The following is a 21,369-nucleotide window of genomic DNA, read 5'->3' as shown; positions in this document are numbered from 1 at the left end:
ACGTTCAGAAAAGGACGGTGAGAATGATTGCACAACTTAAAGAATGTGATTGATATCACTGAGTTGTACACGGAGAGAAATTGTTGAATTGGTGCACGTTCTGCTGTGTATATTCTCAACAACAATAAATTACTAAATATATGTATATACACACATGCACCCTGTGGACTTTCTCATGTAAAAGAGAAGTTTGCACGAGAACAGTAAATGACAAGGTAGAGAACCCCACAAAGGGTTTCCAACTATGCTTTATTTCTGCGTCCATATTATCAGCAATGATACAAGAGTAATTCAGGCAAGTTATGTCCCCTTAAATACATCGGAGAGAAAACTCATGGTGTCAAGCATGTCTTGCGCTCTAACAATTAACAAAAAACAGAGAACAAAGGTAGCAGCATTAAATTAAAGTGCCTTTTGCCAAATTTTTTTCAGAAAGAGTCTCTCCCTCAGTGGTAAAAATTTAATTGTACTTTTTTCTAAGTAGCTCAGGATTCCATTCATTCCTCAGGGACTATATCAAAAAAATTCATGTGTGGGGTTATTTTAAATAATTACTTTAAAAGAGCACAAAATTCACTAGAATTGTGTGGCACTGATTTTTCCTGACATGCTGTGAGGTGGCCGCCATCCAGGCGTGGCAAAATGCTCAGAACATCCTCCCACCATACGTCCACCTTGGCAAAGTCCATCGCTTTGTGCCACACAACAGGGTAGACCAAGGCTTGAAGAACAGCAGGTACGTGGAGAGGGCATCATCCATTTCCCCCCAACCCCGTCGGTGGCAGAGACCACCCACTCTTCTCCCCAAAGATGGACGGTGGCTGGAATCAAAGCCCGACAAGAATCCCACTGCTGCCTAAGCCCCTGCCAGGTGCTTCTTGCTGGGCGATGCACTGCTTGTTTCATGAAGACGCTCTCTGGCCTGCACTTCAAAGGCTCTGCCACCCAAGCGCTGCTTTCCCAGACAGTTAATGCCCCGCGGACAGGAACCTGCCCCACTTCAACCAGTAACAATCCCCAAACTCAACAACAGAAAACATTTCTGAAGGTCACCAAGAAGCCAAATGTGTGTCAGTCTGGGGCTGTGGGAAATCGGGGAAGGTGGGTGTTGGGTCTCCCACACTTTCTTGGGGCCAACTGCAGAGTCATTGGCACAGGAAACTTCCTCCAGAGGCCAAAAGCTCCTCGGGCAGGGGCTGGGGGGGGATCTCTAAGGGACATAAAAGGGATACAATCAAGCTAGTAGGGTGGGGGCTCTCAGGCCCCATGAAACCCCTGCAGAGGAAGGTCCAACAGAGGCCCTGCTCTGGGTCAACTCCACAGTCTCCAGCTGTCCTAGGTGGAGCCCAGTCCTCTCAGCCTGCACCAAGGTCCACTCCTTCTGCCATACTTCCTTCTAATATATCCTTTCACAAATCTGAACCAAACCATCCTTCACCAGCAATAACACCAGACTGCACAGGCCAAGGAACAAAACTACAGAAGACACAACGGGGAAGAATAGGGAGTCCCTTCTCATCATGGTGACAGCCACCGGCCCGACACACCTCTACACCCTCTCACCCCTCACCTGCCCTGCAGAACCCTCTCTGCCCCTATGGCAGGGCCCGACCTATCTCAATCCAAACACCAAGGCCCATCACAAAGACTGGTGTGAAAGGCTCCGCAAATGCAAAGGATGAAAAACTGAAGAACCAAAGTGACACGGCCACATCCTTCTGGGATAGACTCAGCCTTCTTGGAAAGATGCAGTCTGGGAAAAATCCAACCACCCTCAAGGCAGCCTCTCTCTGCAGGTGTGCTGGAGGGCAAGAAGGGCACATGTGCACAGGCCCAAAGGAGGGAAGTGTCTGTCCGATCCCTTTAAAGGCTCCACTGGACACCTTGCAGTGCTGAGAGCCGTAGACCTGATCAAGCAACCACAGGAGTCTCCGTCAGGGTAGACTAATAAGCAGAGGAGATGTGGCGCCCACTCCTTGGTACCACGCTGTCCATCATCACCAATGTCTCCTAGAGGGGCAGGAGGCCAAGATCTTCCTGCAACAGCAGACAGGGTGGGGAAAAAACAACTAGTGCTTAAGGGCTCAAAACAGTAGAAGACAGTGGGTGCTTTCATTCTCACAGCGGCGCCTGGATAGGAGCTGCAGGTGTCCCGGTGGGGAGGGGGGGAGGCCCACGCAGTCCTGAGGCGCCATGGCCCTGCCCTTCTCCACTCAGTCTCCGGCTCCGGTGGCAGCCCACTATCTGCTGGGCTGCAGGTACTGGTGCGTGAACATGTTGAGTTCACTGTCCAACCACCCAGCTTTATTCCTGCAATGAAATGGTTACTTTGTAGCAATAAGAGCTGATAACAGAAAATAACACTACGTGTATGTGTCTTCATTTAATCCTCCCATAACCAAGGTACCCCCATTTTACAGATGAGGAAAATGAGGTCCAGAGAGGTTGCATAACTTTCTGGGGTCACACGGTTAATAGGTGATACAGCCAACAGCCCAGTTTTTTTTTTGACTCTTGAGCCTTGTGTTTGGTTCAGCCTGGGACCATGAACAAGTCCCCTCACTGCTGCAAACTGCTTTCCTATCTGTCAAGCCCCTCGAGCCATTGCACAGCTCACCTGCAGCCCTTCCCAGGTCCCACTGTCCCTGTGGCTGACAAGAGGCAGCAGAGACACCTCCACACACCTCCCCCCAACCCCGGGATTTCCCAGGGGATAAACAGTGTGGCCCTGGGAGATGGTTGCCTGGGGGGCAGGGAGGGGCACCTGCACAGCCAAGGGCAGGGAAAGTCCAGTTATCTGGTGAGGGAGTTGGGGTTGTACCCTTTGAGGCAGCTCCCCTCTGGCTCTGATGCTCCAGGGCTCTGACGTCAGGGGCGGGGGCAGGAAGTGCAGGGACCCCGTGTGCTGATGTTATCGTGAGCTGTGGACTTTTGCAGGGCACTTTTACACTCAGCTCTGCGGCTGTGTCATGAAATTTCACTCCCATTTTATGAAGGCAATGAGACATAGGAGAGTGAAGTGATTTGCCCAAACATGAGTGCCTGGATGAGGGCCCAGGACTCCTGGCTCCTTAGACTGATACTCTTTCCAGCAAACTATGAATGGTAGCTCTGAGTTTACAGGGAGACACCACACAGATGTGGGTTCAGATCCTGACCTGCCAGTCGCCAGCTCAGTGACCAGCTTCCCTGTGGTGAAAAGGGTGAGATGCCCCCTTGCCTAGGCCTGAACAGAAACGAAAGACACAGAGCCCCAGGAGACAACGAAGGAGAGCCGGCGTGCAGTGTCGAGGGTGCAGGAGCCAGCATCCCTGGGTTCTACCCTAGCTTGACCAGTCACTGAGATTCCAGGCAGGTAACCTAACCTCTGTAGGCACCAATTCTCCCATTTATAAAATGGAGATCATGATACAATCCTCAAGGCGCACCGGACATGGAGGGAAGCAGCACTCGTAAGGTGCCCGAGATGTCAGTTAAGTAAGAGGAGCTGCGGGTTGTGACATCATGGCACTGTGACACCTGGCTCCTCTGCTGTCACCTTCCCCTCGGCTGTAGGCACCTTGAGGGTGGTGACTAACATCTTGTTGAACTCCCTACACTGGTGCAGTGTCAGGCACCTATCAGGAACCAAGCACCTGTCTAACACAGGTGACCTAACCCCCCCGAGAGAGGCTGTCCACACCTGAGACACAGACAAGCAGCCAAGCTGCCAGGGCCTGGGCTGCATGGCAGCCTTACCTGAGCAGCTTTGCTTTGCTCTGAAGGGAATCAAGAACCTCAATTTTCTTGTTCATGGCGGCAATTTCCTGCTCCAGGTTCTCCCGGGTGATGTCAACTTGCTGGCACAAATGAGCAAAAGTCCCAGACAGTTCCCTGTGAGGGAAAAAGCTGGGCTCAAGCGGGTGGTGCTGCTGTTTGTGCAGGCCACAGTCACTAGCTAGATCAGACCCAGAGCGGGGCAGATCAGGGTCACTGGCACCCTGCAGCAGCTCTGCCCTGCACCAGTCCTGCTGAAGCGGTAAACAATCATAACCACCCAACACTCAGCATTATGGCACTGTGAGAAAGGGGCCCAGAGCAGGGCACCAGCTTCAGCACAACAGCCCAGGCCTCGGATGCTGGCTCTGCTGCTAACTGGCAGGAGACCAGCAACCACTCTGCAAATCTCCATTTCCTCATTCTAAAAAAGGGAATGCCAATAAAAACAGTGTGTGCCTCAGCCAATAAAAACAATGTGTTTAAAAACAGGTGTAAAATGCTTCAAGAAGAGTCTGGCATACAGCAATAAAAAGAAGGAAGTGATTATATTCATCCCCCACCACCCCAAGGTAAGCAACAGATTCAACCTGACCCAAGACTTGCTATGAAGAATAGGCTGTGACTGAGGATTTCAAAGCTAGATCCACAGCCCAAGCCCTTAAGACAACCTCTAAAAACTCCTGTTAATGTCTCTTGTCTTGTCATTTCCTCCTTTCTTGGGGGAAAGAGGCCTACTCGGTCTCAGGCAGGACACAGGTGTCCCTGGAGACCTCTCTCCCCACCCCAGCCTCAAAGGTGGCCCTGCAGGGCTGAAAGCCCAGGGTCACGGATGCACAGGACGCCACAGCAGCAGTCAGGGTATTCAGTGCTGTTTTTCGTGGCAGTTTCCAGGCCAGGACGGAAGGGAACTGTGGCTGACCCTACCCAGGGAAGTCCTGAACCACAGGGGCAGGAGCTGGCCGCTCAGGGCTGACAGGCCTACTCACTGCTGGACTTGGTGGCTACAGTTGGAGCCAGTATAGCTGATAATGAGCTGCAGCTTCTCGCTGGCATACTCCACAAACTGGCGCTTGAAGGCCCTCTCCTTGGCCTTGGTGGTCCAGGTCAGACGCTCGTACACATAGAGGAGGCCATAGAGTCCAAAGGACAGAGCTATGAGCCGCCAGCCCACCGCCTTCCATACCTGCAGAGGCACAGCAGTCAGCCCGCAGCAGAGCGCCCCACAGCCCCGCCGCTTCCCCTCCTCTCTGGTCAGCCGCTACTGGGACTTTCCCAGCAGCTTGGCAAGGAGCCTCGTGCTTCAACTCAGAACCTCTTTCCAGATGTATCTTTTAATCCTGCTGAGGCCAGAGGGATCATCTCTAGTTTGGAAATGAGGGAAATTTTGTGTTGGACACATGACGTGGCTTGTGCAAGGTGTGGGAGTTAGGACCAGACCATAGATCCAGTACACAGATAAATACTGGCATGTTCTGATGACAATGACAACAAGAATTTCACCGTTATTCCTCAGTGGATAGCTTCCTTTGGCCTGGTTTACAATACTTTTGAGCAAGACAGTGTCACTCCAGTCAAAGAGCAGGATCGGGGTTGGGGAGGAGGGTACCATCCTGGCTGTGAGAAGTTTCTCTGTGTCTGTTTCCTCATTGACAAGTGGACATGATGGTTCATGCCCACTTCACCAGGCCGTACAGGTAAAACATGATACTGTAGGCTACACAGCCATCAAGTGTTACCAGCTGGGCCAATGACCCTCTGCCAAGTTAACGTGTATGATACAAGGGCCAGGGCCTGTGCCATCTGTAGTCCCAGAGAGAAAGGGGCCTTGGCTCTGACCCTACCCCAGACCCACACACTGGGAATGCAATCCTGGCCGTTTCATTACAGCTACATTCTGTACAGTCACAGTCTACAATACGGACTTCCATGACAGACGCAGCTTGCCACATCACCAAGGCAATCTCAGCTGCAGGCAGGACACAGCAAGTACCCCAATTATCAAGAAGGCAGCCTGCCATCTCGGGCCTCTGGGCAGAAAGGAAAGGTAGGAGATGCAGATGTAAGCAGGAGATAGAGAGACGAGGGTTCAAGTCCTCCCCTGGCCTATTCTGTCTTCTACCCTTGCAAGTCATGTTCTTGATTTCTTCATCTACCAAAAGGAAACTCCTCGTCAGGCCTGCTTCTCTAGAACCCAGGTTTGCCAATTCCTTAGGCACTTCCTATCCACCCATGTAGTACAGGATCTACAGGGAAAGGTCATGGGTTTGGAGTCATATGAGGCCAGAGGTCTAATCTTAACTGTGTGTCTTTCGCAAATCACTTATCCTAGAACTTCCCTCATCTGTAAAACAGGAATGGTGCTATCTAAATGCCACATTAATTGAGTGAGCCTTAAAGTAAATAAATGTACGTTTAAAGGGCTACGGCTGCATAGCTCTCCATGAGATCCCTGTGAAGTCATCAACGAATGTGAGAACACTTTGCTCACTATGAGGTACTGGACCAACACAGGAACCACCACCAGGCCTGGGCCCCTCAGTCCTCACCCGCCTGCCCACCCCACACTCCCCACCCTCCCTGGGCAGGGCTTGACACTGACCACCCCTCCAACAACGAGAATGCCCATGGAGGTCCTGGATGTCAGGGAGGCCAGGCCAGTCACCATGGAGACCATGAACTCTTCTTGGGTGAGTGAACCCTGTGGCAGGGGGGGCATGCTGGGGTTGGCTGGTGTCAGAGGGACAGGACGCTGAACCTGAAGAGAGAAACAACGAAAGGGGTAAGGAGGATGTGGAAAGTCTCTTCATTAATGAACCCTCAGCAACCCTCAAGCCAAGGGTGCTAGAACAAGGACACAGAGAGTAATCTTCAATTTCCAAAAAGTAAAAAGGCAGAAAATAAGCTTTGCGTAAAGCCAAGGACTTAAGCTTTTAACAAACCTACCAGCAAAAAAGTGAGCACACAGGATACCACAAAAATCCAAGCAGAATTCTTCAGCGGTTTCCCAAAGCGAAGGACATGTACACAAATGCAAGGATAACCCAGGTGGTATACAGACGGATGCTTTTAAAATCTAAATTTTAAAATGCTGGCATATAAACAGATAAGGCACCCTGGGGGTACAATGGTTAAGTGCTCACCTGCTAACCGAAAGGTTGAAAGTTCAAACCCGCTAGCCCCTCCACAGGAGAAAAGACCTGGCGATCTGCTTCCGTAAAGATTACAGCCTTGGAAACTCTATGGGGCACTTCTACTCTGTCCTACAGGGTCGCTATGAGTTGGAATCAACTCAATGCCACACGACATACAGGTGGATAATTTAAAACTCATCTATATGTAAGAATTACATACTTTAATGTGTATTAGAAAAAATACAGCTAACGTGTACTTTCACAAACCTAACTGCTTAGAATAAAACCAAGTTTATCTGAGGCAAACATCTTGCCCATGGCATACCGCACGATGGCACACATTGCCGCCACTGACCTCAGGTCCTCCTGACCTCATTTCAGAATGGTCCCCGTGTCTGGAGGGAGGTACAGACCCATGACCTCCTCAATGGCCCTGAGGCTGAGGAGCTTCACTTGCCTGGTCGTTGTAGCCCATCAAGGCCCGACGGCTGTTCTTGGGGCCCAGGAACCTATTCACGAGCATGGTCCACCCGAGAGAAAAATGGAATTCGATGTCCTCCTGAAAGTCAGCACACAGCTTGTCACAGTTCAGGTCGTAGCTGAGGGAGAAGCACTGCCGAGGGACCAGCATGTCGATCTGGCTCCGCAGAGACACAGGAAGGAGGGGCTTCAAGCCATCTGCAGGGAAGAGACATGGAGAGAAGGCACATTAACTCGGCCTGGTGTTACACCAGTGCCACGCCTTCAACCAGCCACCTCGGACACTGAACAGCTCTGCACAGACACCACGCCCAGGACAAACGGCCGCAGGTCTGAGGGGGCCCTGCTCTCAGAGGGCAGGCCAGGACCCCAGAGCTTCGCAGGTCAAGGCTCCATACCTACCAAGCATTTACACCTCTTGTGGGATTAAGGATCAGGCCAAATTCTCAGCCTATCACAGCCCATCTGGTAACACAAGATGGGTTCCCCAGTCTATGTACAGAATGAATTCATGACCTACACCCAGAACCTGAAGGTATTGAGTTGAATCATTGTAAGAAGTTGACAGGTAAAGAAAGGTCGTTATTTCTTTAGCTTGGCCTCCAGATCTAATCTCTGGGCAGCCCCCAGGCCCCAGCTATGCCCACCCCCATAGCACTGACCAATCATCTCCTGCTGCATGGTTTGCAGGGAGCTGGTGATGGCCGTGGAGCAGCGGTCCGACATGTTCCGGCCCAGTCCCTCCTCTATATGGCGGTGCAGCTCCTGCCAGCAGAGAGGGAAGGTGAAGAGAAGGAACACTGCCCCCTACACACACCAAAGGATGAGGAGATCCTGAGGGTGGCCAGCCCCACACCCACCAGATGACCCTGGAACGCTGAGTAAAGCTGGGTCTTGCCTCCCTGGCTTTCACTTCCACTGAGGAAGCGCCCTGACCCAGGCCAGCTGTAGCTGAGTCCCTGTCTGCATGATGAATCCACCCAACAGCCAAAAAGAATGAAGATGGACTCCCGCTGAGAGCACCTGAATGACTCACATTCTTATAAACCTTGAGAACCACTGGAGAGGGGTGAAAATCCATCTGGTATTCGTCTACCAGCACAGAAAGGCGCCTGATCTCCTCTGCCATTGCGGTCGACACCTACAGCAAAGGGAGCAGCCGTCAAGTATGAAGAAGGAAGGTGGTTCACTTCTGAAGCACCATGAGGGACTCTAACAGACTGTAAATCCTTCCTCTCAAACCAGTAATTTCCTCAGCTGATACACGGAACTAAAGGTTTTTGAGACAGAAGTGACCTTAGAGATTGGCTGATCAAATGTCCAAGTAGATACGGAGGAGGAGGCCCAAAGAAGGAAGACTTGCCCAGGGTCACACAATGGGAGAAGGGAACCCTAGGGGAGGCTCCATGTTCGTAAGTCTGGGCCACAACTGCCTTCTGGAAGGCTGAGAAGAACCCAAAGATGACATCTGCTTTCAATTTCCGGCACCTTGCACCCACCCTGAGTTCAAATCTCCCTAAAGAGGCTTCCTCCTATCACTCACCTGCCTCTCCACTTCCTCTGTAATCTGTTTAATTCGAAGTTTGTAGTCTTGAGCCAAGAGCTCCAGCTGTTTGTCAATAAAGCTCAGCCGGTCTTGCCGCTCTTCGCGCATTTCCAGGCAGTAAACCCTGAGCACAAAGAGCACGGGTTAGAGACCCGCATTTCCACCAGACTAACAGAACAGCAAGAGGGATGCCACAAACACACATGACCCTCAGTCACCCTGGCCACAGCAGAGTTCACGCATGTGCCCAGAGGCCTGCACCTACTGCTCACTCCTGAGTCTCCCTCTTGGAAGATGTGGTTGTGACAGAGGGAGGAGGGCACTTTAAGGGTGTTTAGGACAAACTCTGCCAATGAGTACAGGATGAAATGCTCACCCCCACTGGTAATCAGGGAAATGAAATTAAAAAAGAGGTACTACTTTCTATCCAGAAGCCTGGCAAAAATGGCAAAGTCTGAGGTACTGGTGAGGGTATGGGCAGCTGGGAGCTCCTGCACGTGCTGCTGGTGGGACCACGAGTGAGTGCAGCTGCTCTGGACAGCAACTGAGTAAAACTGAAAATGCAGACAGCCTAAGAGGGAACAGTGTCACCTCTAGGAATTAATATTAGAAAGACTTACAAATGTGTGCAAGGAGACCTATGAACAGATGTCCACCGCAGTAGGGTTTGCAATAGTGAAAAAATGAAGTCTAAATATCAACCCATGGGAAAACAAGGTACAGTCAAAATGGAATATGCTACAATAATTAAAAAGGGGCCCTGGTGGTGCAATGGTTAAGCATTTGGCTGCTACCTGAAAGGTCAGTAGTTTGAACCCACCAGTGGCTCTGTGGGAGAAAAGACCCGGCAATCTGCTCCTGTACAGACTATAGCCTGGGAAACCCTAGAAGGCAGTTCTACTGAGTCAGGATTGATTCCACAGCACACAACAACAGTAGTTCAAATCAATAAACTCAATGTGTATCAAGAATAAAGTGCAACCTATACACACCCACATTCACTGCAGCATTGTTCACAACAGCAAAAAAATGGAAACAACCTAAGTGCCCATCAACAGATGAATGGATAAACTGGTACATACACACAATGGAGTATTACACAACGATAAAGAACAATGATGAATCTGCAAAGCATCTCACGACAGGAATGAATCTGGAGGGCATTATGTTGAGTGAAATAAGTCAAACACGAAAAGACAGGTATTGTTTGAGACTGCTACTACAAAAATTCATGAAAAGGTTTACACACAAAAAGAAACAATCTTTGATGGTTACCAGGGAGGGGAGGGGTGGAGACAGAAAAACACTAAATAGACAATAGGTAAGTGGTAACTTTGGTGAAGGTTAAGAGTACACAATACTGGGGATGCGAGCACAACTTGTCCAAGGCAAGGTTATGGAAGCTCCGTAGACACATCCAAACTCCTGAAGGGACTGAGCTACCGGGCTGAGGGCTATGGGGACCATCATCTCGGGGAACATCTAGCTCAACTGGTATAATATAGTTTATAAAGAAAATGTTCTACATTCTACTTTGGTGAGTAGTGTCTGGGGTCTTAAAAGCTTGTGAGTGGCCATCTAAGATACTCCACTGGTCTCACCCTCTCGGGAGTAAGGGAAAATGAAGACAACTAAAGACACAAGGGAAAGATTAGTCCAAAGGACTAATGGACCACAACTATCACAGCTTCCACCAGACTGAGTCCAGCTCAACTAGATGGTACCTGATACCACCACTGACTGCTGTGACGGGGATCACAATAGAGGGTTCTGCGCAGAGCTGAAGAAAAATATAGAACAAAATTCTAACTCACAAAAAAAGACCAGACTTACTGGCCTGACAGAGACTGAGAAACCCCGAGAGTATGGCCCCCAGACATCCTTTTAGCTTAATAATAATGTCTCTCCTGAGGTTTACCCTTCAGCCAAAGATTAGACAGACCCATGGAACAAAACAAGACTAAACGGGCACACTGGCTCAGGGGCAAGGGCTAGAAGGTAGCAGGGGATGGGAAAGCTGGTAATAGGGAACCCAAGGTCGAGAAGCGAGAGTGTTGACATGTCGTGGGGTTGGTAACCAATGCCACAAACCAATATGTGTACTGTTTAATGAGAAGCTAGTTTGTTCTGTAAACCTTCATCTAAAGTACAACAACAAACAAAAGAAAAAAGTGCTGAGTGGAAACAAAAGGAAGGTGCAATACCTTATCTGTACATTTGAAATGGGTGGTAAGCAGCATTAAGTAGTCTTCAGGAATTATGTAAACAGGACTTTTTAAAGAGAGAATAAGAATACACATCCAATTCATGCCTCGGAGGAGTGGCAGTGAAACTGGGATGGTACAGAAGAATCAAAGGTGACGTATAATTTTTTTTTTCTGTGTTTTATTTTAACTTGAAGTCCTTGGGTGGTGCAATAGTTAAAGCACTTGGCTGCTAATCAAAAGACAGGCAGTTCAAGTCCACCCAGAGGTACCTTTGAAGAAAGGCCTGGTGATCTACTGGAAAATCTGCCAATGAAAACCCTACGGAGCACAGTTCTACTTTGACACACACGGGGTCACCATGAGTTGGAATCAACTCGATGGCAACTGCCTTCAACTGATATTTGAACTTAAAAATAGTATCAAGTAAACATTAACTGCCAATTCCATGTAGTGGAAGCAAGGTGTTTTTATATTATTCTCTGTATGTCTATGTTTTAAATCCTTCCCTCACCGCCCCACCCCCCCAAAAAAAAACCGTATTATTTAAAAACACATTCTACATAAAGTTCTGAGAATGCCGCTGGGGCAGCCTGGCGTGGACCTGGAGGCCTCCACCACAGGTTTGCAGGGGTGGCATTTCATGTTTCATGCCCCACGGGCCAGGCTCAGGAGAAGGGGTGCCAAACCCCCTCCTCACCAGGCTGTTCCAGGTAGACCAACTACAGTCTGGTGACCAGTGGAAAGTGCTCTGATGAGAATCCGGAGACTCAGCTCTGCCATCAAGGAGATGTGACCCCGGGCCCGTTGCGGCTGACCCAGGCAGGGTTGAGTGCAATCACTTCTCAGTACCCCCTCCGCCTGTCCAGTCCTGGGCTCTTACCGTTGCTCCTGTGCCGCAATGTGCAGAGAGTCCATGATGAGGCGCACAGCCTCTGCGATCTGCTTGGCCCGGACCGTGTGCTGCTCAAATTTGGTCTTCACTGCAGACTGGGAGATGCACTCCTGGAATACAAGAGGTGATGAGGGAGACAGGGGCCACCTAGGGCTACAGCCAATGCCAGGTTCTGGCTTTTGCCACCAGGGACACGGCCACAAGGGCTGTGGGAGGCACAGATCGCCAGACACCAGAATCATAGGACTCACCTCAAATCGCCTCTCAAAATTCTGAAACTCAAACATCCTCACTTGAAAGCCTTCTGCAAGAGCTCCCCCTAGGCGAATTGCACAGCATTAGCCCGGAAATGAGCAGCGCAGGAAAACGACGCAGTCACCCAAAGCCAACCCCACCCTGGCCCTTTGGAGACACCAGCTGGAAGGCAAAGAGCCTCTCGCTGCAGAGCTTCTACCATCTCATCCTCAGAATATTTTTATCAACTGACAGCATGAGGCCAAACATCTCCAAACTTCAGGGAAAAGGGAACGTTTTTGTTTTCATTGTTACCTCCTTCGGGCATGCCTTGGGCTTTCTGGATCCTGGCGTTGAGCACCTCCTTGGCAGACACAAAGAAGATGCGGTCCCCAGCCTGGGCTCGGTCCACCACACCCAGTTCATCCACCAGGAAGCCCGTACAACGTTCCATGTGCTGCCGCCGCACCTGGAACCCAGGCAGATGGGTGTGCGTGACAGGGCCTGGGGTGTGTGTGCATGGGTGTATGTGTGTGGGAGGCCTCCAGACAGAGCCCACAGTCCCCAACTGCCTTTTTTTAAAAATCAGTAATATAGCCATATGGTTCAATACTCAAGCGGTAGAAGCACATACACCATGCAACGTCTCTTGCCCATCTCTGTTAGGCACCAAGCTTCCCCGAAGAACCAATGCCATGAGGATTTCTCGGGGTATGTCCTCCCGAAGGTATTTTATGCATATATAAGCAGGGTTAGTGAAAAAGGGGAAGACCTTCAAACAGATGGACAACAATGGGCTAAACTTAATGGTTATGAGGATGGTGCAGGGCCAGGCAATGTTTCATTTTGTTGTACCTAGGGTCACTATGAGCCAGAATTGACTCAACAGCACCTAAGAACGACAAAATCTAAGTAGAAATGTTTACACATTCCCCAAAGTGCTTCTTGTTAGAGCCCATGGCATCTCACTCTGGCGCCCCAGAAGGAAAGGGCCCCGCAAGTCAGGAAACCTAGGCTCCATACTCTGCCAAGCCAAGCCCTCCCAGGGCCTCCCTTGTAAAATGAGTGAGCGCCATTAGAAAATCACATCTAGTTCTGAGGTTCTCGTGTTCTATTTAAAGAACTGAAAAATAACAATAGCCTCTCGTGGACACCTACCACACGCGCAGCACTCTTCCACATGCTAGCACATTTCATTCTCTCAACAACTCCACGTATTTTACCCATCTCGCAGGGGTGGGAACTGAATTACCAAAAGGCTAAGCAATTTACCAAAGTTACACTGCCACACATCAGCCAGAATGTGGACCTGGCCTGCTGGGTGCATGATCCACTATTACCAACTGGGTATCCCTTTTCTTTCATTCCACATAGAAAGTTAAGAGCCATGAGTCGCTGGTAAGAACCAACTATTCTTCATTCCTCTTTTAAGACTTTTTCCTGGACGTCTTCCTAAAGCTGAGCCTGTTTTGCATTGATTAAATCTTCACGAACAAAATGAACATCTGGCCCCAAACAAGGATGAGCTAATGCTGTGGTTATGATGTCAGATACGTGTGAAAGCCTTTCAAAGACGGATTGATCTGAGAAAGTGAATGGATGAAGAGGAGTGTTTTTAAAGCAGTAAGACACCACTGTGACTCCAGGGAACACACGGGGAGTCTTTGACAATGAAATTAACTCAGGGAAGTCACTAGACCTAATGACACCTAGGCGTGCACTCTGGCCCTGTGTAAACCATGTTCGTGCAGGTGGCATTCTCCAAACCAGCAAATAAAGAGGCACCAACCTCCTCCATGTACTCGGGCTCCGAGGCAGATGCATCCCAGCGGTTGTTCAGGATGAAGATGTTTGGGCGGGAGAGGCGCTCACTCACCTTGTGAAAGAACTGCTTCTCCTAAACAAGGGGGCAAAGCCTCATTTAGGAGAAGGAGGAGGGGCTGTGCCTGCCAAGGCCTCGCAGCCTGCCTGGCCAGCTGGGACCCAGAGTGTTGAGAGGCCACGGAGGGCTTACCGTCTGCATCAGGGTGGACTCCGAGTTGGCCACCAGCACAAACACATCAGCGTCCAGGCAAAACTTGTCAATCCAACTGTCCAGCTCTGTGGTGACATCGATACCAGGGCTAAAGGTGATGGGGTAAACCAACATTGTCAGGCACACAGAGCCATGGGCCCTATTCTTCCTGCTTTGAAAGCCCTGCGGTTTGAAAGGCAGTCAGACAAGGAGCAGAACACTAGAGAGAGAAATCTGGACTGACCCTTACTGGGGGAAGTCTTATCTTCCGTTTTATATCCTTCCCAATTGTCTGAAAATGTGTTTTTTTACCATGTGCATCTATCACTTCTATAAAAACATGATGTACAGTGACACCTGTGAGAGCCGGAACTCAACTCGGCTGCCTTGTTTTTCCAGGTCTCGCAAGTTTTCCACCTTTGACAAGGTGCAGTCTTACCACTTTTCTATTGCTCTCTATTAGTGGAAAATATTTGAGTTTTCCTTCTCTGGCAGGTTTCTGCCTTACACAGGTTCCAGCTTTCACAGGTTTTACTGTATAATTTTACTCTGGGGATACACATTTAAGGTAGAGTTTTGTATTTATGTAAATCTAGGTAAATACTATAGGACTATATTTCTTGGTATGGGTGCAACCCATCCACAAAGCGGGGACAAAGTATCCCTTCAAGAGAAATAAAACATCCCACTGACTCCAACACTGCAACCCCCAGTCCCCAATACAAATACTACCATTGGGTTGGGGTTAAGAACCATCCTGTATTTTGGGCATCCCTCCTGCCCTTTTTTATAGACCATCAATGGGACGTCCTCAGGGCACCGACACTGATGGGTACAGTAACTAGATGCTGAAGGAAATTCAAGAGGCAGGAGGATTTGGTTGAGACAGTGTGAAAACAGCAATACTTAAACAGAGTAAGGGTGGAGCCCAGAGGACCCTGGCCTGGCTGATCCAAAAATGACAATCTGGTCCTCCCAGGAAGGCGCCCACCATCTTACCTGTCCATCAGCACAAGGTCATCCTTCAGAAGGGGGCACTTGGAGTTGGGCCACATTACGCTCACCAGGCTACCGGCATGTAGCTGCTCATCCTGGTGGAGGGCATGGGCCAACTGGTTCACAGTCTGATGAGGGAGAAGGGAAAGAACAATCAGGGCAGAGAAAGAGCCGCTCGGCCAGACTTCTCGTACCACCTGACCAGTGTGATGGCCCGACACTACTGCCCAATTGGTTACTCCTTTTTTTCATTCCACACTGTGTTGTCAGTAAGAACCAACTAGGCTCCGCTCCCCTTTTTAAATTAATTTTATTTTTTGTTGTTGTTGAGACCATACACGGTAGAACATACATCAGTTCAAAAGTTTCTACAGGTACAATTCAGTGACATTGATTACAGTCTTCAAGTTGTGCACCCATTCTCACCCTCCTTTTCCAAACTGTTCCTCCCTCATGAACATAAACTCACTGCCCCCTAAGTTGCCTATCTAATTTTTTGAGTTGCTGTTGTCAGTTTGATCCCATATAGATAGTTCTTAAAAGAGCACAGTGCTCAAGGCAGACATTCTTTACCAGTAAAAAGCTATACTGTTGTTTGATTTTAAGAAGACTTCAGGGGATAGTTTTGGTTTAAGGTTTATGGATTATCTCAGGGCAGTAGTTTTGAGGGCTCATTCAGCTTCAGTGGCTCCAAAAAGCCTGGATTCCCTGAGAATTTGAAATTCTGTTCCGTTTCCTGCCTTTTGATCAGGATTCTTCTATAGAATCTTTGATCAAAATGTCCAGTAATGGTAGCTGAGCACCATCCAATTAGTGGTTCATGGAGGCAATTAGCCACACATTCCATTTCTTCCTTCTATTGCTGACTCTCCTTCCTCTGTTGCTTCAGACAAATAGAGACCAACTGTTGTAACTTGGATAGCCATTTGCAAGCTTTTAAGGCCCCAGGTACAACAATGAACTAGAATCCCTAAACATGTTATCAGGCCAATTTACTGGGATGTCCCATGAAACCATGACCCTAAACCTCCAAACCAAGGAACCAAATCCCATGAGGTGTTTGACTGTACATAAGTAGCCTTGTTACTTTTTTTGTCATTGTTGTAAATATATCACACAACTTTCACCCATTCAACTTTTTACAAGTGTACAACTTACTGACAGCAATTACATTAATTGGCTGAGCAACCCTACACTTAATCAATGAGATTTTTCCATTTCCACTTCTCTTTTAAGCTTCTTTCCTGGGTATCTTCCTAAAGCTGAGCCTGTTCTACATTAATTAATTCTTTATGAACCAAAGGTTGCATGTGGCTCCAAACAAGGACATAGCTGTCTCTCAGAAAAATCAAAATGTCCGAGTCCCTAGCTGATACGTCAGAATCACAGAGTAACTGCAGGAATCACTCTGGCAACATCCCGAGAAAGATCAAGGCCCACTCTCTTCTTTAATTGGCAAAGGGAGAAGTCAAATGGCCTGCCTAGCAATACACACGAACTGAAGGGTCCTGGTTCTTGGCCCTCCACATTTCTGACTCTCCCTAAAGCTCTCACATCCTCTGCAGAGGTACGTCCAAAACAGGGTTTGCCATATTCCATGCACAGGGAGGCACTGCCCTCTTCTTAGTCAGTGTTGGTCCTGTCCTGTCACCATGGACATGCTGGTAATATAAGCCCAGATTCAATCCGCCACATGCCCAGGGTGGAAAGCAGGGCCAGGCGCTCTCTACCCATCACGGTCCCCCCACAGCACTCTCACCTTGACGCTCTTCTTCTCCTCTGAGCCTTCGGTGAGGAGGAAGGCCTCGTGGCCATCTGTGCCCTCTACCCGCAGGAAGCAATTGGTGGTGTGGCCAATCCCAGAGGGTAGAACTTTGTCCCAGAGCATGGCATTGATCACAGTGCTTTTCCCATTGCTCGTCCTGAGGGAGATACTGGCTGTCAGTGATGTTGTCAGGGGTCTGCCCTTTTGGCTTTCGCAATGAAGTTCTTAGCCTCGAAGTCCAAGGTCGTGTGCTCTGCAGTGTCCTCAGTCCCCAGAAGAGTGCCTGCCACATAGCAGGTGCTCAGTGTTTTACGAAAATTGAGAAATGAGTCGCCCTCGGGTGGTACAAATGGTTAAGTGCTGGACTACTAACTGAAAGGCTGGTAGTTCAAAACCACCCAGAGGCACCTTAGAAGACATGGCTAATGGTTTCCTTCTGAAAGGTCATAGCCTTGAAGACCCTACGGAGCAGTTCTGCTCTGCGCACGTGAGGTCACCATGAGTTGGAATTGACTTGATGGCAACTGACAACCACAATAGTCTGACTCAAGAGTTACGTGCTTAACCAATATCCTATACGAAGAGTCAAGAAACTTGTCTGTAGAGAGCCAGATAAAAATTAGGAACAAACGCCTCTGGCTCCGTGCCCGTGACATGCACCTGGGACATCACTTCAAACCAATGCTGTAGAGGGCTCAAGGAGTCCGGTTCCAGCACAGACACGAGCCCTGCCCCATGAGGAACCCAGCCATCGACTGTGAGCCTCTCAGCACCCTTCAGGTCCTGTGTATTGCTAAGCAGGCCATTTGGAGACAATGGGTCTATCCTCGAAGGCTAACCCATATCTCCTCTACCTGAAATTGCTGACTCACCTCCAGGGGCGTCTTCCTCAGACTAGGAGACCTAAGTGACCCAGTGTCTTTGTTTTCCACACAGGGCCTATTTCCCTGATCTCCTCCCCTCACACTCCTCATCCACAAAGTCCACCCCAGCTCTTAACTGCCCAGCAAGAGGAAGGGCTACTTTAGCACTTTTGCATCTCACACTCCTTTCCTACATTCTGGTTCTTGACAACGGCTCTTCTCAACAGACTCATAGGCTCTGAGTCTCAGAGCTTTCAATCTGGGCCAAGCACGGTCTTGCTCATCCTGAACTTGCAGCATCCCAGCTGCATTACTTCCTTCATAGATAGAAAAGACCTCACCTGCAGCCAGGAAAACATGAGGTCCCCTAGCTCACCCTAATAAAGAGCCATACTCTGAAGGTGAGGATGAAGAAATGACAGCCCAGAGGAGCCAAGAGCCACATCTGAGCTCAGTCTTCGGGGGCAGGACTCTAAGCACAGCAACTATTCCTCAGCTCCCACTGTGTGCTGAGCACCCACCTGCTTGGGGGCCTGCTGTTCCCTTTATTCAATTTTTTTTTTTTTTTTTCCTAAAGGTGCCTCTTATACCTCAAGGAGTCCCTGAGCAGTGCAAATGGTTAATGTGCTCACCTGTTAACTGAAAGGTTGGTGCTTTAAGTCATCCAGAGATTCCTCAGAAGGTGAGGCAATCTATTTCTGAAAAAGCAGCTACTGAAAACCCTCTGCAGCACAGTTCTACTCTGACACACATGGGGTGGTCATAAATCAAAATCAGCTTCATGGCAGCCAGTAAACTGGTTTTTAGATCTCAAAGAGTAACAAGAAGGAAAGTGGAGGAACTCCTAGGGCATGTCAGCTGCTCCCTGCCGTGGGCCAGTCAACTGTGCATCTGTACAAAGTATCTCCCTCCCTCCCGACCAGAATGAAAGAAAGTGTGAGGGCTACAGGACTCACCGGCCAAAAAAGGCCACTTTCATGTGCCGCCGGGCCAGCACCTCGCTGATGCCCCTCACTTTGGACAGGTAACCTTTGACGTCCAGAAACTGCTCCTCTGTCGTAACAGGGTCCAGTTCTGCATTCCTGTAGGTGTCTGGAGGTGGGGATTGAAAGTGGGTCACCGCATGAGCAAAGGAGTTCTATAATCACAGTCTGGAAGTGACAAGAGTCCTGGCCCTGCACATCCAAATCACCAGTCCCCCACTGTGGCACGCTCCTGTGGCCAGATTCCCTCCTGTCGCATCCTATCCAGGCGATTAGGGACACAGGTCCGGAGCAAGACTGCCTGGCCCATTTCTCACCACTTCCTGGCTTCGTGACCTCAGGCAAATAAACCTTTCTGGGTCTCAGTTTCCTCATCCATAAAACTTAGATAACAGAATCTACCTCATGTGATTGTTGTGAGAATTCAATGAATTAAAGTACATCAAGTGCTAGAATAGTGGCCGGTACATGGTGAATACTCAAATGTTAACTGCCATCATTTACTTATATATTTTTCACCTAACAAATACTTACCAGAAAGTTCTTACTACATGCCAGGCACTGTTCTAATCACTTTCCAAATATGGTCTCATTTAATTCTTGTTATTAACATGTCACACAGGTAGTAAATGACAGAGTTGGGATTTGAACCCAGACAGCCTGGCTCCAGAGTATGTCCCCTTAACCAAACCCACTGCCCTCGAGTTGATTCCAATTCATAGTGACCCTATAGGACAGAGTAGGACTGCCCCCATAGGGTTCCCATGGCTGTAATCTCTACAGAAGCACGTTGCCACATCTTTCTTCCACAGAATGACTGGTGGGCTGGAACTGCTGACTTTTTGATTAGCAGCCAAGTGCTTTACCACTGCACCACAAGGGCTCCCTGCCCTCTTAACCACTCAGTGTGATTTGACAAGGTCCTGCCCGATCTGGCCCTGCTTACCCATCCAGCCTAGTCTCTTGCCATCCTCTGCCTCACACTCACCCAAACTCACTCAGCTTCCTCATCCCTCTGGGCTTTGTTCAGGTGGCCTAACCCCCCTCCCCCCCCCAAAGAGCTAAAGCCCTACATGGGTGGCTTACTTCATTCCCACTTGGCCTCGGGTCTCACTTAGACTGCACAGCCTTCAGGAAGTCTTCCCTGGCCACCGCCAACCTGCTAGATCCCCTTGTGTGTGCTCTCACAGCACCTGTGCCTCTCCTGTCTATCGGAGCACTTCCCTATCTGTATCACCTACCAGGTGAGGCTGAACAGTGGTGCCTATATGATCCCTGACACTGCACTTAGCAGGTGCTCAAGTGTTTGCTAAATTAATGGATGCTGGGAGCATGGCACTGGTGTTTCCTGAATGCCCCTGACAGGCAGATGGATAACAAATGATCACAGACAGGAGTGGTTGAGGCAAGACCCTGTACCCCCATTCCATCTAGAACTTGCACCCAGGTAGGTGCTAAGCTGGTGGAAGGAGATGGGTGTTTGGTCCCTTGGCACACTCTTGCAGACCACCAGCTGACAGGCCCAACCCTGAGCACACTTACAAAGCACATGGAGCATGGCATTTCAGAGGGAGCCCAGAAAGTTTCCCCCATAGCTGGTGCCATGAAAGCAAGTAGCCAAGCCAACAAGGCTTCCTGTATCCTCCAGTCACCCCCGCCCCAGATCCATCAACATTCCTCCCTTATACGGGAGGCACAGCCTCTGAAATGCCCCTCAAAGGAGCTGGCTCTCAAGCATGTGGCCACATTTAAAAGTAGCAGCCACAGGCCAACAACCTCTTGCCACTTGCCCTTTGGGACAGTTCCAAGGTAGTAATTATCTCCTACTCAGGGCAACCAAGGGCACATCTCAAGATCACCCCAGCTCCACTCAAAGGGGAGGCCTCTTATTGTCACAAAAAAAGAAATCGAAGCACGCACTCCTGAGGCCATCCCATAAACACCGCCATCTGCGCAAATGATTCAGGGCATCACAGAATGTCAATCTTGGGCTTTAGGAAGACAGCGACCTGGTCTGCCCATCTCTGCACATCCAGAGCTTGGCATGGTGCTGGGCACACCAGAGCTATTGCTAAATAAATGGACAATGATCTGGAATAATTTCACCCGTCAATTCTTATGACTTAAAAGTTCAGATTGTTTAATTCAACAGATATTTAAAGCGCACCTTCTCCTGCACCAAGCACTATGCTAAGTGCATAGTGAGGAGAATGAAACTGGACAGGGGTGCTCTCTTTAAGAGGAGCCTCACATATAAAAGCCTGAACTATAAAACAACCAGAGGCCGAGCTGCTCCTGGGTGAGAGCTGAGAGTGAAGTGTATCCTCCTTCAAGAGGTCAGCCCTGGGGGCATGGCCACCAAGCTTCTAGGGTTCTGCCAGACTAGAATTTAAAAATCCCTGGTCTCACCTAAGCCCCTCTTTCATAAGTGAGGAAAACAAGGGCAGATGAGATTCAGCTACTGGATATTCACAGACAACCTCAAGACCTGGAGCCTTC

The 21,369-nt window shown here is 49.3% G+C and overlaps 1 protein-coding gene across 5 annotated transcripts in view; it reads right to left on the bottom strand.

Moving 5' to 3' along the window:
- Positions 1 to 228: 228 nt before the first annotated feature.
- The window catches only part of MFN2 (mitofusin 2), a 29,217-nt gene continuing 8,076 nt past the window's right edge, over positions 229 to 21,369 (bottom strand). For 3 of the 5 annotated variants that reach the window (XM_064281287.1, XM_010593111.3, XM_003413459.4), the window contains 16 exons: positions 18,844 to 18,979; positions 17,019 to 17,181; positions 15,263 to 15,387; positions 14,264 to 14,372; positions 14,039 to 14,146; positions 12,565 to 12,718; positions 12,267 to 12,334; positions 12,004 to 12,125; positions 8,914 to 9,040; positions 8,407 to 8,511; positions 8,033 to 8,135; positions 7,348 to 7,568; positions 6,359 to 6,514; positions 4,746 to 4,942; positions 3,739 to 3,873; positions 229 to 2,310 (listed from right to left, as the gene is read on the bottom strand). In XM_064281287.1, coding sequence (XP_064137357.1) covers positions 2,241 to 2,310; positions 3,739 to 3,873; positions 4,746 to 4,942; positions 6,359 to 6,514; positions 7,348 to 7,568; positions 8,033 to 8,135; positions 8,407 to 8,511; positions 8,914 to 9,040; positions 12,004 to 12,125; positions 12,267 to 12,334; positions 12,565 to 12,718; positions 14,039 to 14,146; positions 14,264 to 14,372; positions 15,263 to 15,387; positions 17,019 to 17,181; positions 18,844 to 18,979 — 2,099 coding nt within the window. In that variant the 3' untranslated portion in view covers positions 229 to 2,240. Of the gene's footprint in view, positions 2,311 to 3,737; positions 3,874 to 4,745; positions 4,943 to 6,358; positions 6,515 to 7,347; positions 7,569 to 8,032; positions 8,136 to 8,406; positions 8,512 to 8,913; positions 9,041 to 12,003; positions 12,126 to 12,266; positions 12,335 to 12,564; positions 12,719 to 14,038; positions 14,147 to 14,263; positions 14,373 to 15,262; positions 15,388 to 17,018; positions 17,182 to 18,843; positions 18,980 to 21,369 lie in introns of those variants that run through there. The other 2 variants (XR_010321301.1, XM_064281288.1) reach the window with 2 other exon arrangements.

This window comes from Loxodonta africana, chromosome 3 (assembly GCF_030014295.1).
Source record: "Loxodonta africana isolate mLoxAfr1 chromosome 3, mLoxAfr1.hap2, whole genome shotgun sequence".
Classification (NCBI taxonomy): Eukaryota; Metazoa; Chordata; class Mammalia; order Proboscidea; family Elephantidae; genus Loxodonta; species Loxodonta africana.
The sequence above is the reverse complement of the archived record's forward strand: the minus strand, read 5'-3'. Positions and strand labels throughout refer to the sequence as shown.